General features: G+C 42.8%; 1 protein-coding gene across 3 annotated transcripts in view; it reads right to left on the bottom strand.

The window, feature by feature from the left end:
- Positions 1-16147, bottom strand: part of LOC145342108 (interferon-inducible GTPase 5-like) — a 41011-nt gene extending 24864 nt beyond the window's left edge. For 2 of the 3 annotated variants that reach the window (XM_080187328.1, XM_080187329.1), the window contains exon 1: positions 16056-16147. Coding sequence is in view for 1 of the 3 variants with exons in the window: in XM_080187330.1 (XP_080043456.1) it covers positions 12660-13890; positions 14574-14593 (1251 nt within the window). In the remaining 2 variants the exon portion in view is untranslated. Of the gene's footprint in view, positions 1-12615; positions 13891-14573; positions 14738-16055 lie in introns of those variants that run through there. The other variant, XM_080187330.1, reaches the window with a different exon arrangement.
- Positions 16148-17179: the final 1032 nt, after the last annotated feature.

Genomic DNA, 17179 nt, shown 5'->3' with positions numbered 1-17179 from the left:
GGAGGGTGTGGAGAGTCTGCAGAAGGATCTAGATAGGCTGGGCAAATGGGCCAGGAACTGGCAAATGGAATTTAATGTTGGCAAGTGCGAGGTGGTCCACTTTGGTAGGGATAATGGTAGGAAGGATTATTACTTACGTGGCAAAAAACTGCAGCAGGTGACGGTGCAGAGGGACCTCGAGGTCCTTGTGCATGAGTCGCAAAAACCCAGCTTGCAGGTGCAGCAGGTGATCAGGAAGGCGAATGGGATGCTGGCCTTCATAGCGAGGGGGATTGAATATAAAAGTAGGGAGGTCTTGCTGCGGCTGTATAGGGTATTGGTGAGGCCGCAGCTGGAGTGCTGTGTGCAGTTTTGGTCGCCGTACTTACGCAAGGATATTTTGGCCTTGGAGGGAGTGCAGAGGAGGTTTACTAGGCTGATGCCGGAGTTGAGGGGGTTGAGCTATGAGGAGAGGCTGAATAAACTAGGCTTGTACTCGTTAGAGTTTAGAAGAATGAGGGGAGATCTCATTGAGACATATAAGATGATGAATGGGATGGATAGGACAGAGGTGGAGAGACTCTTCCCACTCAGGACAGTAGGACTAGGGGGCACAGCCTCAAGATAAAGGGGGGGCGGTTTAGAACGGAGTTGAGGAAGAACTTCTTCACTCAAAGGGTGGTGAATCTCTGGAATTCTCTGCTCGTTGAAGTGGTGGAGGCTACCTCGCTAAACATTTTTAAGACGCGGGTTGATGGGTTTTTGATAAGAGAGGGGATTAAGGGTTATGGGGAGAGGGCGGGAATGTGGAACTGAGCCACGACAGATCAGCCATGATCTTATTGAATGGCGGGGCAGGCTCGAAGGGCTAGATGGCCTACTCCTGCTCCTATTTCTTATGTTCTTATGTTCTTATTATGTGAAATGTTTTATTTTTAATCTAAAATTGGCTTCACTGTGATTCTGTCAGATCAATTAAACTTAATTAACATTTACCAATGTGTAGCAAGCAATTTTTATTAAACAATAATTGCACTTTGGGACATTTTTTCTATGCTAAAGGTTCAATAAAAATGCAAACAGTTTGCTGTATTAATTGTCCTCATATTTATCTATGATTAGATGGTAATCTATCTAAGTGAAACTGATGAACAATGTCATTCTACCACAAGATATTCTGAACATGAATGCAATGGTCTTTGCTCAGGTGAAATATGTTCCCCGTCATAGCTTTGGTAAACAGGTGTAATGGAAAACATTGCAGTGTATCAGATTCCACAGTATGGGCATTGTTATTGAGATAATACTGAATCAACTCAAACAGGTAACAGTCACGCATTAAACGCCCAACCCTCCACCCTGAAGATTGTGCTGAGCATTTGTCACTTGCTACACTGAAGTCAGAATGTAGTGTTTCACATTCATGAATAATTTTGGAAGAACTGAACAAATGCAGGAGAAGAAAAAGTGATCCTTACACATGCACATGTCAAAATAGGTAGGAGTAGGAGTAGGCCATTTGGCCCCTCAAACCTGCTCCGCCATTTAATAAGGTCGTGGCTGGTCTGACTGTGGTCTCAGCTTCATTTTGCTGTCTGCCTCCCAGAACCCTTGATGCTCTTGCTAATCAAAAAATCTATCAAACTCTTTCTTTAACATATTCAATGACCCAACCCCCACTCTTTTATGGGGAATAGAATTCGGCAGACTAATGACTATCTGAGAGAATAAAAGCATGCTCCTTAGTTCAGTCTTAATGGGAGACCACTAATTTATAAATTGTGTCCTTGGTTGTAGAATCATGCACAACGGGAAACATCCTCACAGCATCCCACTCAGTCAAAGCCCATAGCATAATATATGTTTCAGTCAGATCAACGCTCTCCTAAACCTCAATGGGCCAATCTGTTCAACATTTTCTCATTAGATAACAACTTCTCCCCAGGGAAACTTCTCTGAACTATTTATTTTATAAGAAGATCCCTTTTTAAGTATAGAGACCAAAACTATATACAGTGCTCCAGATGTGATTTCACAAAAGTCCTGTACAACTGCAGCATAACTTTCCTACTTTCATTTTTGATTTTCATTGCAATGAACCCTGACATTCCATTTGCCTTCCTAATCACTTGCTGCATCTGCGTACCAACATACTGTGATCCTTGTTTAAGGGCACCTGTTACTCAGAGTTTTGAAATCTCCTTCCTTTGAAATGACGTGCTTTGTAATATTATAACATATTTTAAGTGTGTAACTTAAATAATTAGATGAAATGTATTACTGTTTGGAAGACATCGGAAAGCAGTATCTGAAGGTCCAGATTTTCTGTGTATAACTTTGTATTTTATTCCTTATTTAAAGTCATAGAATTTTACAGCACAAAATGCCACAGAATGTAGTTGAGGCTGAAATATTGTCTGATTTCAAGAAGAAATTAGATCTAGCTCTAGGGATATAGGGGGAAGGGTGGGATCATGATATTGAATTTGATGTTAAGCCATGATCAAAATGAATGACACAGCAGGTTCAAATGGTTGAATGGCCTTTTTTTGCTTCTAGTTTCTATGTTTCTATTAGCAGGAGGATGTTCAGCTCATCCTGATCTTGCTAGCTGTGGTGGAGGTGGGCAATTAATACAATGCCCCTTGCTCTTACCGCATAGCCCTGTAACTTTTTAACCTGAAGTATTTATCTATTTTGTTTAGTCTGTTAGTGAATCTGTTTCCATCTTCATGAACTGCTTCAGGCACTGCATTCCAGATCGCAACAACTCATTGCAAAACTAAATGTTTCCTCGTGTTGACTTTTGTCAATCACCTGAATTCTCCGGTTACCAACCCCTAGGACACTGAATACAGATTCTTTACTCTCCAAAAACCAGTCAGAACTGCTTTTTGTTCAGTGACAATACTCTCACCTCTGGATCAGAAGTCATTGGTATGAGTCTCAAAGTTGATGATCTGAACTTGCACTCCAGATTCAGTGTGTGGTAGAATCCACAGCTGCAAAGCTTGTATTTTTTGGATCAGACTCTAACTGTAAAGATTATGAACATTCAGGTCTCTAGGAAAACTGAAATACAAACATAAATGGGAATGTCAGGTATCTGGAGAATTGAATCCTCCTTCAAAGTTTGAAGAGAATATATGTGCACAAAGGAATACCCAGAGCAATGATAATTCTATGATGTTTGGATCCTGCTAAATTCTAATTGAGCCTACTGTTCCTACTGATTGTTAATTTGCTTGTCTTACCACATGTTACCTATACAATTTGTAATAAGTCATTTTTAAAATGTTTATGATGTTAGGAATTTACTGTACTTTGAAGCTCCTGGAAAAAAATTCACTACGGTAAATCTTTTTTTCCAAAGGTGAGGGGAGGGTGGGAGAAATAGTTTGATGGAAGCTATGGTATAAAAGCTTGTATTTTTTATCTTAGAATCAAATTAAAGGGAAATTGAATCACCAGTCTTCATGGGAAATTAGAACTTAATTTAAATCTAAATCTGAAAGTAAAAGGCAAATTTTAGGTTGCTAGGGAAACTGAAACTGGTTGAAACAAAATTACAAGCCAGACCCAGCCAAGTTCAGATCCCAGTGGTGAAATTCAGACAGGCTGAAGAAAATGAAAATTGAACCAAGGAGCTGGCAATAAGCAAATATAAAATTTTGGTGGCATTTTCCATCATTTAAAAATATGATGTGGGTATGCCGGCGTTGGACTGGCGTAAACACAGTAAAAAGTCTGACAACACCAGGTTTTAGCCCAACTAAAACCTGGTGTTGTCAGACTTTTTACTGTTAAAAATATGATACAGGGCCCAATTTTACCATTTTGATTTTAAGCGCTGGGCGAACTTGAATCTGGGAGTGTTTCAGATCCGACTTTTAGTCTCGTTCTCCGACGCCCCATACAGACTCTGTCTGAAAAAAAAAATCAGCGATTCTGAATTGTGGTGCAGAAGCCTGTGGTACTTGTCACACCCAAAACCCTACAGCAGTGATGAAAGCGTTCAACTGTGCATGCACAGTTCGAAAACGTAGAAAAACATTCGCTTGCCACATCGCTCTTGGGTCGGATAATGCGCCCCCCTGGTTTCCACAGACATTGTCCCATCCCCACAACATTACTGATGCCCTTATCCCCCCCACTCCACTCACCCCACTACTCAGACTGATCACGGCCCCTTGCCCACCTTCTCCTCCACCAATCGCACGCAGGGTGGCAGCAGACGCCTCCTTCTGCTCCACCGATCACTCACAGAGGAGCAACAAACCTCCCCTGCCTTAACACCCTCCCCCGACCACCAGAGAACCACTTGACCCATTCCTTCCCCCACACCAGAGAGCCATCTGACCCACCTCCCTACTCCCTCAGTGACTTATCTGACCCGCCTCCTTCACCCCCACCAGAGAGCCACCTGACCCCTCCCTCCACCCACGACAGAGACCCATCTGACCCACTCCCTCCCCCTCCACCAGAGAGCCATCTGACCAGCCTCCCTCCCCCCACCGCGAGCCATCTGACCCACCTCCCTAACCCCTCCACCAGAAAGCCTTTGACCCATCTCTTTCCTGTTTCCACCAGGGAACCATCTGACTCGCCTCCCTCCCCCACACCAGAGCGCCATCTGACGCAGCTCCTTCCCCCCGAGCAAGCCATCTGACCCGCCTCCCTAAACCCACCAGAGAGCCATTAGACCTGCCTCCCTCCCCCAACACCAGGGAGCCATCTGACCCGTCTCCCTCCCCCCTCCAGTAGAGACCCATCTGACCCACCTTCCCACTCCCCACACCAGACAGCCAATTGACCCGCCTCCCTAACCGATCTGAGTCAGAGAGCACTTGGAAGCTCTGAACATACCTCCTCAGAAGCTGGAGTGTCTGAATTGGACCTTTATGGACCATGTCTGTTTTGTGCCAAATCTGGATGGGCAAACGCGGTGGTAAAGGGGAAAGTGCTGGTAAGTTTGAGTGTGCAGCCCAGTAAATCAATTTAAATGCAGTCCCAATGGTGGCCATTTTTGGCGATTGATAAAGGGGGAACAGGCGCAGAGGCGGGCACGGATCGTGTTACTCACCTCACGTCCAACTTTACCAAGTTTTCGTGCCCAAAAACGGGTGCAGCTTGATGGTTAAATTGAGGCCACAATGTCAGGGTTATAAACAAGAAATTTATGAAATGTTATGAGAAAAGCCAAGGACCCGGGTTTTTAGCTTTTTGAGAGAAGTGCGACTAATGGGATCAGAAGTGGATGCGATTTCCACTCATGCCCAGGATTGGCTCCTGGCATCAAGTATACATTGGCTGGTCAATAACATGCCAGCCATGAAGAAACATGTCCTGAGAAGCCTTAATGTTGTCGGTCAGAGTAAGAAGATGATGGGCACAGCGACAAATAAGGGTGCAGGTGAAGGTTTGACATACCTGAAGGGTGGTAGTTGGTATTGAAGAGCCTCAAGGAGTTACTTTGACATTCAATCTTTGGATTACATTTACGTGTGTTGTGACAATAGTGTGCATTTCAGAATTGTGTTTTTTAAATCATGTTCTCTGCAGTTAAGCAACACTGGGTTTTTATTGTTGTCGAGTTGCCTGCTAAAGTCCTTTTACTGTTGCTTCAATGGTTTAAATAGAGTTTTGTTTATTTTTACTTTGGGCGATTTCTGGGATTTTTTTATGACCCTGCACTGTTAGGGGGAAGATTGATTGACAAGCCAAAGTCAGGTGGCTCCTCCCCAGAAGAATCCAAAGATTCAGTTTTAGTTTTGGGTTTAGAGTTAGAAGCTGTCCTGGTTGTCAAGTGGCAGGCAGGCTTTCTGTCTCCTCTCCTTGGTCTTGTAAATTCTGCCAGCTAGCTGGAAGCAAGTCTCCTGGCCTTCCTGGAATGAAAGTTGTTTTGTTGATGGTTTGCTAGTTAGTAACTAGAGTCTCTCTCTCTCTCCCCCTGATAACTTCAAGCTTGTCTGTGTGTGTATGAAGAGAACTGCAACATCCACCAAAGGACTAAGTTCCAGCATCATGTAATCATTTGTATTTTCTGTGCTAAACCAGTAGCAAATGTTATATTTATGGGATTTTTAAAGTTGGAACGGTATTTAGTGGCTAAGTTTATGCAATGTCATGGTTGCATTTTCTCCGGTTTGTAATGGGTAAAAGCTATTGCTAATTTTCTTTCTATACATGTTAACCGTATTCTTAAATAAACTTTGTTTGATAAAAGCTCTCTAGTGGGTCATTTGAATCATACTTGAAATGCAAAATCTCATGTTTACCCTCATCAAATTCAAATTGCAAAATTTATGATCCAGATGGGCTTCGTAAAATGCTCTGGAGTTTCTGACCTGCGCAGTGCTGTCACGGTGGACAGTATGTCACGCACACTTGGAGCCCATGCCAGGCAGAATGAGACTGTCTGGGACCAGTCTGTCACCACACCTGACTTCTCCAACAATAAGGTCTCACAAGTGATAATTTCTCATTAGTATTGTATATTGGTAAAAAATGTACCTTTGTCTTTGTTTGTAAAATTTTAGACAATGTGCTTCATGAAATTATTAGGAAAGAGGCCTGGGAATCATGTTGCCCTCACATAGAAGTCTACAAAGTTTATTTCAGAGTTTCAGACTTGGGTGGAGGGTGACAGGGTTGCCTCATCAGTACCAGCTAAGGTGCTGTTTCCATGCCATCACCCTGCCTCCTTGCTTTAGCAGAACAGAAAGTCCTCTGAACAAGGCCTCCCTGCCTCCCATGAACATCCTCACATTGGTCTCTACCTCCTCACCATGGTGCTTCTAAGACCCTGGTGTAGCTTGCATAAAGGTTGCCAGTACCAAATATTTTTCTTAGGCTATTGACTTCATGACTGTTGACACAGTTGCACTACCATAAATGATCACTGAACAGTAAGTTGCTACAGAAACACCCTTCAAATTCCTTGGACAAACACCCACCACCCCCAGTTCTAAAATGCGCCCTCCAGCAAACAGTGTCACACACAGCTGTCCCTTTGAACCCACTACAGCTCATTGGGACAGAAACTAAACTCAGTGGAACCTACTTTAGCCTTGGCAGATCTAAGAATCCAGGTGGCCTACAGTTCATTGACAATCTCCTCCTCCAGGCTGCTGAGCAAGGCAGGAAGTCCTCTTACTGAAGACTGATGGGAAGAGACTTGCTCAATGAATAAAATGAGGAAGTAGTGGAGGCAGTCAGCAGCTGTCCAGAGAACCTGGATCCAAAACCAAAAGCAGATCAAAAACTTCTTCACAGGATCAGGGTGACTGACAACATTAAGAACAGAAAAAATCGGAGCAGCAGTAGACCATTCAGCCCCTTGATCCTACTTCAGTGGTCAATAATATCTGAGGCTGGAGGCGCGCTGTTACTATTGAGAAGGCACAAAAGGGTTTTAGGCATTGATAAGGTATATAGTCAACATCTTTTCTCAAAGGTAGGGGAGTCTAAAACTAGAAGGTACAGATAGGTTTAAGGTGAAAGGGGAGAAACACGAAAGGGTCCAGAGGGACAAATTTTCCACACAGAAGGTGGTGTCTGGAATGAGCTGGCAGAAGCAGTAGTAGGGGCAGGTACAATTATGCCTTTTAAAAAAGCATTTGACAGTTACATGGCTAAGATGGATATGGAAGAACATGGGACAAATGTGGACAATTGGGATTAATTTAGTGGTTAAAAACTGGGCAACATGGACAAGTTGGGCCAAAGGACCTGTTTTCATGCTAAAAGCCTCTATGACTCTATGCGAAGCAGCAGGTAGGTTCATTTAATAGATGTTCACATGATAGCGTTCAAAACCCAACTGCTGGCAATCTGCGGAGGCCCAGATCATGTCACAGAGCGATCACATGACTATCCTCCTAAAAGGACCATGCCACAACACAATAACTCCCCAAATGCATGACAAAAAAAATTATGACTGATCTGAAGTGGCCTTAACTCTTTAATTTTCCTACCTGTCCCTCATAACGTTGACTCTCTTGTCAATCAAAATTCCATCTAACACAGCTCTGAATATGTTCAATGACTCACCATCCACTGCACTTTGGGGACAAGTATTCCAAACACTCCCAACCCTCCAAGAGAAGACAGTCCTCCTCACTTCCACCTTATTTGATAGTCTGCCCTCTTGATCTAGATTGGCTATGAGGGGAAAAGTGTTTTCAGCATGGCACAGTCGGCCTGTGGAAAGGTTGCTGCTGAGTGGCAGAACGACACTGATCCTAGAAGCTGAAGCAAGCGGGCAAGGTGATGACATTGTGATTTCTATAGTCTGAATAATGAACCCATTCCATGCATTTCCACAGAAGAGGGCCCAGAATTTCAGAGAGAGGGCACAGATTGGTGGCAGTGTCCCCTAATTGTCATTCTAATAACCATGGAGGAACAGATGCTGCAGCTGGCTGGCTACCAGGAAGACTGCGCCATCACTGATGGTGAGGCTGGAGCACCCATGGAGGAACATGAGTCCCTGCAATAATGAGCCTAATGGGGATCAAGTGGAAATTACAAATGACAGTGACAAACAGGTGCCTAAGCTGTAGGCTCTGTGGGCTTACATTGGAATGGTCAGTGCAGTGACAGGCAGCTATTATCTCCGGGTCATACCCCAATCTGAGGAGGAGGAAGAAATGGAGGGAGGTTCTCAGAGGGTGCACTATCCCACTCTTACTCTACACTCTCCACCAGCTCAAATACTGTCACCTCAGAGGGCATGAGACGAGTTACAGAATTTGGGTCATCACCTGGTTTAAGCACTGTACGAATGTCAGAGCAGCAGTCTGCCCTCTGACCCTCAGAGGACTGTGGAAGACTTAACCAATGCTGATCCCCAGGCTGATGATGAAGCTCTAGAGCTGTGACAAAAGAGAAAGTGCCTGGGGCTCTGCAGAACCCCCTCCCCTACCCCCCGCCCCACCCCACCCCAATCCCATATGTGACAGGATCTGGTAGAGATTCCAGAAAAAGTGATTGGCTGCACTGACTGCGGAATGTAGACCTTTGGTTCACTAGGTTGCTGGAGTTCAGAAGACGCTTTCATGATCAGAATTTTGTAAGCCTCCCTGGCATTTACAGCTTGCAGCATTCCAAGTGGAAGGAGAAGCAATCAAGCAGGGCTGCTTCATCCCAGATGGTGTTGAGCTTCCTGACTGTTATTTGAGCTGCACTCAGCCAGGCAAGTGGAGAGTATTCCAATGCACATATGCCCTGTAAATGGTGGGCAGGCTTTGGGAAGTCAGGAGGTGAGATACTAAGAGCAGGATTATTAGCCATTGTGCATAAAATGTTTGCAATTAAATTTTGAAGAAACTTATTTGGCTTTGCATTGGACTTTCTCAAATGGTGAACAAAGTTAACATCTAGCTTGCAATCCATTGCACATAGATTGGTGTTCACATGTGACATCAATGACTAAACCTAACGTCACCTAATTCCATTTTACAGTCCCTTCCCCTGCCACAAGTAAATTCCCAATCCAGCGAGAGCTTGAAGTTACACACTTTCCTAAAACAAACATGTCCAAGTCACCTTCTCATAAACCCTAATGTTCAAATCTTCCAGCATTTTCCACAGTCCGGTGACACACTGGTTAGCATTGCTGTCTCCCAGTGCCAGAGACCCGGCATCAATTCCGGCCTTGGGTGACTGTGTGGAGTTTGCACATTCTCCTCATGTTTGTGTGGGTTTCATCTGGGTGTTCCGGTTTCTTCCCACAGTCCAAAGATGTGTGGGTCAGGTGGATTGGTCATGCTAAATTACTCCTTAGTGTTCAAAGAGGTGTAATTTAGGTGGATTAGCCACGGTAAATATGCAAAGTGTGGGATAACCTTTCGCAGAGTCGATGCAGACTCAATGGGCCGAAAGTCCTCCTTCTGCACTGCAAGGATTCGATGGTTTTATGGTTTTCTAATCTTGCTTCAATGTAGCTCGTGAAAAAAAAATCCACTATAATCATCAAGATGAAATGTTCAGCATTTATTGCATCAGTACATGGCGTGTGGATATTACCTGTCCAAGTTAGTGCATGATTGGCAACACTAATGTTGTGGAATCTCATTTAGTACAGAATTTTCCACACACCTGTTTTCTAAACTGTGGCTTACAATACAACAAATCATGTCCATGTTTAGAATGTTACAATTAAATTGTTCATTACTTTCACTTGATTCGATTACCAGCAGTCTTGAAAATTACCAATAAGCATAAGTTCTCAATTAATACAGCAAAATACCTTTAATTAATGTCAAACAATTTCCAGAGTTATTGGCTGGAATTTTCTGACCTTATCCACAGCTGTGATTTTCCAGACCCGCTGCAGTGAATGGAGTTTTGGCTGAACACCAAATTTTCCATTCTCGTTGGCTGTGGGGGAAGGCCGAACAAGATCAGGGAATTCTGGCCATTCTCATCAACTAACAAGAAATGATACAAATGAATCAATGTCAATTAAATTAAGTTGAACCAAAATAACTGCAATGGAGGTTAAGAAGACAACGGTTCACATCAGTAATATTAATCCATTGTTGATATCGGTGACATTGGAGCATATGAGGTTCCAGGGAGTTAGTGTAACACATTCCAATACTTCTCCTGCCACAGTAACTGCTCTTCTGCTGCTATTTCAGGTCACTTTCCTCTTCCTCTTTCCAGCCAGCTGGAGCTAATGTATTGGCCATCATTCTGACAGTGAGTTTCACTCACTCTCTTGATCAATGTGTTGTCCATATAATGATGAGTGTCAGTGATGGCATCATTGCATGTCTGAAAGGTAGTGGCTGCTTTGGAGGATAGAGACACAAACCCCAATCAAAGAGTTTATGACTTATCAGAGCCTCATAGGGCATTGTTCCACAATGGAGTTGAAGTGATTATGTAACATTGTTTAGCATTGGCTGGAGGTTATTGATTGTTACTGTGGTACAACCCACCCCCCTGCCCACATGAATCCTAATCCACCATCTGTAACATCTGCTTCTCTCCAATCAGTCACTGAGGATCAAGCGCCAATTTTGTTTGGTGGCAAACAGTACAGTAAATTTTGTGTTTATCTGGCATTTTACCAAGCCAAATTCTTTCCTAACCGGAATTGCTGATGTTCCCTTTGTAGTTGTCACTTTACCAACCAGAAGAAATTAGAAAGCTCTCCCATATATGTGTATTACATTATTTTATATTTTAATTTTTGTTTGAATGTACAGTTGAAGGTTTGAAGCAAAGAATAATGTTCTTTACTTTAGGAGCATTCACATATTCATTCGTGTTACAAGTGTTTTGCTGTCTTCCAGTGGTAAAAGGACCTCCCATTATCTGGAATTTTTGCCTGACCAGCAAACCCATTTCTCGGGTATGCTGGAAGCAATGAAGAGTGATATTGGACTAGAAATGTTCATTTCTAGTCTCCACAGATGCTGCCAGGCCTGTTGAGTTCATTCAACATTTCTGTTTTTCAGATTTCCAACATTTGTAGTTTTTAGTGAAAATCTCAGCAATACTCAAAATACGTCATAAAAGGAATGATCATAATTAACATACTTCCTCTCATTCCCATTCCCAGAGGTTTTCCTGTTCATGGTTCTCAGCTCTTCACCAAGTTAGGATGATGGACAGTCTGCATGAAGGATGGTCAGTGTGAGGGACGGTCTGTGTGAGGGATCATCTGTGTGAGGGATGATAAGGATGATTCTATATCTGGGTGGTGTCTCTATGACAGGGAATCTGTGTTCTCACTGCTGACTACAGTCTGATGCTGGTGCCTCTTCTTTACTGTTCCATTCTTGGAATCTGCTGCTTCTTGGACAGAACAAGATTCATTGGACTGGTAGAGAATTTATCCCTTTTCAAACAGACACCGTTTGCTGCAGCAATGGTTCTAAAACTAGGACTGAGACAGATGTTCAGTGTAAGTGGATAATGGTTTAAAAACATTGGAAAATTGACTTCCTCTTAATAAATCTCTTTATTGTGTTCAGGGTGTGCCGGAAGAAAGACCGCATTGTTAACCTCATCACTGTTGGGAATAGAATTTGGCAATAAATGAGGCAGGAAAAAATAGCCAAATAATTTATCAAAAGGTGAACAAAACATATTATCCCAGTGCTTTTGACTCCACTATAGACCCAGGACCATCCATTTCAGTAATGATGCTGTTATGAATCAATCAGGGACATTGCAGAAAAGTGACTGGACATTGGCACTGAATCCATCACTATCAATGAAGAATACAAGCATTTCTAACACAAGCACAATGGGCTGAATGGCCACTCCTATGGTCTGATTCTATAATTCTTGGAACAAGGCAAATTTCCTGGTATTGTGTCTAATGGAGGGAATTGTACGGATGGAGTGAATTTCTGATGTTGAGGGGATTCCTTTAAAGTTCACAGGCGGGATTTTCCGGCCGCACTTGTCCCAAAACCAGAAAATCCCACTCGCGGTCAACGGACCTTCCTATGGTCTGCCCCTCATCCACTTCGATTCCTGTGGCAAGTGGAACGGGAAAATTTGCCTCCACAGCTTTTGGGTTCTCTCCTTAGATTACACCGAGACAAAATCTTTCACAAAACACTCCAGCATGGAAATAGTTTCTTAAAATGGGCCAGTAAAAGTGAATATGAATGTCCAGTGTTAGACCCCTTTAATATATCAGCTACAGCATTGATTCATTGAATTGATGTTTGCTTTGGATCATTTTCATCCGTCCCAAATGCAGCTTTCACCACTCTCCGTGCATTCTCTGTGAGATCATCCAGTGCTCCACTCAGCAACTTGTAGGTCATAACAAATGATGATCCTGCTCCAAAGATGGAACCTACAACTGGAATGATATCAAGTGCAAGCTCAAGACCAGACACAACAACAGCAGTGGCTCCCCATGCTAATCTTTTTATTATATCTGGAGTTATTTCACCCGCCATGGGACCTTTCACCACAGCTTTCAGTTCTTCCACAGGTTTCCCTGCCTTATTGGCCAGTCTTCGAAGGGAGGCATCATCCAAACCCAGACATTTACGGAAATGTACGATTCCTCCAATCAGTATCCCAATATCACAACCAAGGGAGACTCCAGGAACTGGCACTGCTCCCAATATTCCAGAAAGTGATGCCAACATCCAAACTCGCTTCTTTAGCTCTTTCTTTTTCTTCTCCACAATTTCCAAGGTTAGGTTGGGAAGGGCCAAAATGTACACACTTCTCTTTGAATTGGGAAGATCATCTTCAAGAACTTTACTTAACAGGTCAAAATCATACAGATGCAGGTCAAAGTTTGAAATCAGGAAAACTTGGGGTGATGAGATCCCTGCCTCTTGCAAGCTCGTGATACAGTAACTCCTGATCTTTTCCAATTCTTCCTCTTCATTAAATTCCCTCCTTCCCCTTTTCATTGATTCAAGGTCACTATCAATTTTAGATCGAACGAAGTAGAAATTCTTCCCCAGCCGTTTAATCTCTTGAGCGAGTTTTACATCATTTTCTGTGAATCGACAGTGCGAGATAATGATGAAGAAATCATATTTTTTAAATTTCATTTCCTTTAGGTATTTATTCGCTGGGAATTTCTTTGTTCCAATTCCTGGTAGATCCCATAAAATAACATTTGGCAAACTGGGATGCTTGTATCCGGTTGGTTCCATTGTGGTTTCTGTGTTACCAACCTCAGCAGCATCCTCATCATCGATTTGAAGTCCTCTCATCGCATTGATGAAGGAGGATTTCCCTGCGCCTGTTTCTCCTGTCACTGCAATGTTCAGCTCTGTGTTGTCCAGGTCATTAACTTTTTTCTGTATCAGCGGTGTTACCTTTTCCGCCCCACCTGATTCAAAATTAGATTTCAGATTCTTCAGTTCGTCCTCACTGAACAATGAAGTGTTTGAAGCTTCAGCACTTTGATCTCTGAAAGGAAACATTTTACATGATTTGCACCAATTGAAAATAACTCCTATTTACAACACATTGTCACATCTTCAGAACGTCCTTACACATCTCATTGAATCCTTTTGCAAAACAAGCACAATTGTCACGTAGCTTATTAAGACAGCTAATTTATGCACAGCAGATCCCAGAGTGAGCTATTAGATGAATGACCAGTTAAGGTGTCTTTGCGTGAAAGTTACCTTGCCCCTTTTTAATTATGGACCCTTTAAATATTGATCCTGAGATGCCCCAGCTAAGGGCAATCATCTCCTGTTTCTCCAGACAGCAGCAACTACAGACTCATCTCCCAGCCCAAATTCCTCTTCACCATCTGTGAAACACCTTAGCCTGCCCTCAGTCTGACTGAGGCCTCCCTAGTGGTGCCTCTTACTTACTGAGTGTGAGGTTCAGATGCATTGATAGGACTTGTGCAATGAGGGTTGGTTGAAGTCCAGACTAAGGGCCCTGTTTCTTGAGGCTTCACCTCCTCTGCTGAAGGGCTGAAGAAGAGGAGAGGTGAATGGAGGTACATGACCTGTAGAATTGCTCACGACATTCTCATTAATGTGCTGACATTGAGCAAAGGCAACGTTTTGCAATAACAAGTTGTGATGTAACTAAAGGAACTGAAGAGATACAATATGAGCAGTTTCTTGACCAACCTGGAGCTGGCTCCTCCCATCCTGCTTCTCTTTCTCTCGCTGCTTCCCTTGTGTTAGCGTCCAGTGATTCCAGAGTTTCCTCCCCAAAAAGAGCGAGAGGGCAGAGGCTTGTGGCTGCTCCCCCTGATGTCACTTCTTAAACTTTGGTTATGTTGGGTTTTCTCCTTTGAGAGGAAAGTAGAGAGTGACTGTGAGTGGCAGAACTTTATTTACCATCAGATAAAGGACAAGACTGGTGTGAGGAATCATCTTTAATCAGGCTGTGAACGGGAGTAAACTGCAAAATTCCTAATGAAGGTTTTTCCATCTTCGCCAATTCAGAGTGTGAGGGAAGGAATATGGTAACAAAAATATTGAAATGTTTATGTTCTCATTACTGAATTGAAGCACTTCAAGTGTGCATCTTGATCTCTGGAGAAAATTCTGAGTATCATTGCACTTTCTTGCTATGACAGTTTGAAATGTTTTCTAACATCGCTTTCAGATACTTTATGAATAAAGTACATTGTTTGTAATCATAATAAAAGGACAGTTGGATGAGACCTGGGAAGAAGTCCTGTCTGGAGACAAGATGCATCTCTTTAACCTATGCTTAATGCTATCTCCACTCACATTGTCTGCACCTTTAAGACTTGAATAGCAGGTTGGCTGTAAAGACTTGCATTCTAATCAGTATTCTGTAAACTGTGTGTGCCTTTATCTGCCCTTCTCTGATCAGAACTTTCCACTCACCTGACGAAGGCACAGCGTTCCGAAAGCTTGCGGGTTTACTATCAAATAAACTCCCTGGGCTTTAACCTGGTGTTGTGAGACTTCTTACTGTCTTTACCCCAGTCCAATGCCGGCATCTCCATAGAATGGGCATTACCAGTGATTTGCTGTGGCCCTTTTGACCGTGTGGTCAGAGGCAGCAGACGGTGTGTTATTCAGTGACTTTGTTACCCATGAAAGCAAGTCAATGGCCACTTTAAAACCGTTGAAAACAAATGTGTTCTTTTAAAAAGCTGGCAAAGTATTAAACATCCATGCAATAATATCGAACAAAGTACTTCCTTCTTCCAAATTTTTCATCAGCTCTGCAAAGTAACAAAACATGAGCTGATCTGCCCACATCGCAACCACCGAAAACGGAAAGTTGCTGAACTCCTCTATTCACTAACAGCATTCAGATTGAGCTTTATCTATCTCTGTTTTTATATGGTTTCCACTCCCCAATCCGATAAACATGCGGCCCGTCATTTCCTGCACTGTTTGTAAGTTTCACTTTCGCTGGCTGTCCTGAATCCTGAATATAAAACTTGCTTTTTGGCAACTTTTGAATTTTGAACACAGCCAGACCTTGCAAGGAAAGGGAACCTGATGGAGTGAAACACGCGCGAGTACAATCTTTAAAAGTTGTGCTGGAATTCTCTTCAAACCTGTTGAATATAATTCACCCTGAATTTTGACCACCGCGCCGAGTTTCAATGTCTTGATTGTTACCTGTGCGGCTCCTTGGCGAGAGGAGAGTGCTGATCAGGGAAATTCTCCCTCTATGAACATCTCCGTACAGAGTGCTTCCGTCTCACATTCGCGCTGGGAATACAGTCGCAATGAATAGATCAATTAACAGCTTTTCAATAAGTCAGTGGGTATGTTCCTGCACACTATCCAATGACAATCAAAACCCTGGAAGATCACTCGTTACCAGGGAGAATTTGCTTTTCCATTTTCCAGGCTGGAAGTATGAATCACAAAAGGTGCTCACTCACTCACTCAATAGTTTGAAAACTGGATGCTCTGAGTCTGAATTTCAGATAGTTGCTCTCACTAGGTGGAACAGATAGATGGGTTCAAGCACTTCCTACTCCCCAAAAAGATTGTGTTCTGCTTAAAAAATATCCTTCGTTCATTTCCTTCATCTCTTCAGGTTTTACTTTGCTGGATTCCAAACACTGAATAGCATCTGGATATCACTCAAGCCGACAATATACAAATAATTTCCAGCTAATATTCTGCACTAAACACAACCCAGAAATTTCATGACACATTGTTGTTCAAAGGGCTATACAACAGCACTCCTGCACCTATCCTTCTAATGAAATGTTTAACAACTACATTAGTCAAAATCAATTGACAAACACTGGTCCTTTGTCAAACTGATAGAAATAGATTGTTGAGTAACTTGTGGTTCATTGTTATGTGAGCAGCAATACAAACTATAAAATAGCGGACATGAGGTCAGAATATTAATTGTCCTGCCTTGGCACATTAGAGTGGTAGTACTGGTGAATGTTGGTGATACAAAGATCATTTGTAGAAACCTACTGTGACCAGGTCATCAATAGAATTCAACAGAAGCAATTTTGCAATTTATTAGACAGGCTAATTATATCCTTCAAGCAAGAGAACTGATCCTCTGAAAAGTATTGTTGTCTTGTACAGATCTTAGATGGGACATCCCTTGTTTAAAAACTGCGTCCCCTAGTTCTAGATTCCCCCATGACGGGAAACAGAATCTATCCTGTCAAACCCTCGATAATCTTCCTTCATAAGAACATAAGAAATAGGAGCAGGAGTAGGCCATCTAGCCCTTCGAGCCTGCCCCGCCATTCAATAAGATCATG

The sequence above is a fragment of the Carcharhinus amblyrhynchos genome, chromosome 4 (genome assembly GCF_965287045.1).
Source record: "Carcharhinus amblyrhynchos chromosome 4, sCarAmb.v2.hapA, whole genome shotgun sequence".
Lineage (NCBI taxonomy): Eukaryota > Metazoa > Chordata > Chondrichthyes > Carcharhiniformes > Carcharhinidae > Carcharhinus > Carcharhinus amblyrhynchos.
The sequence above is the reverse complement of the archived record's forward strand: the minus strand, read 5'-3'. Positions and strand labels throughout refer to the sequence as shown.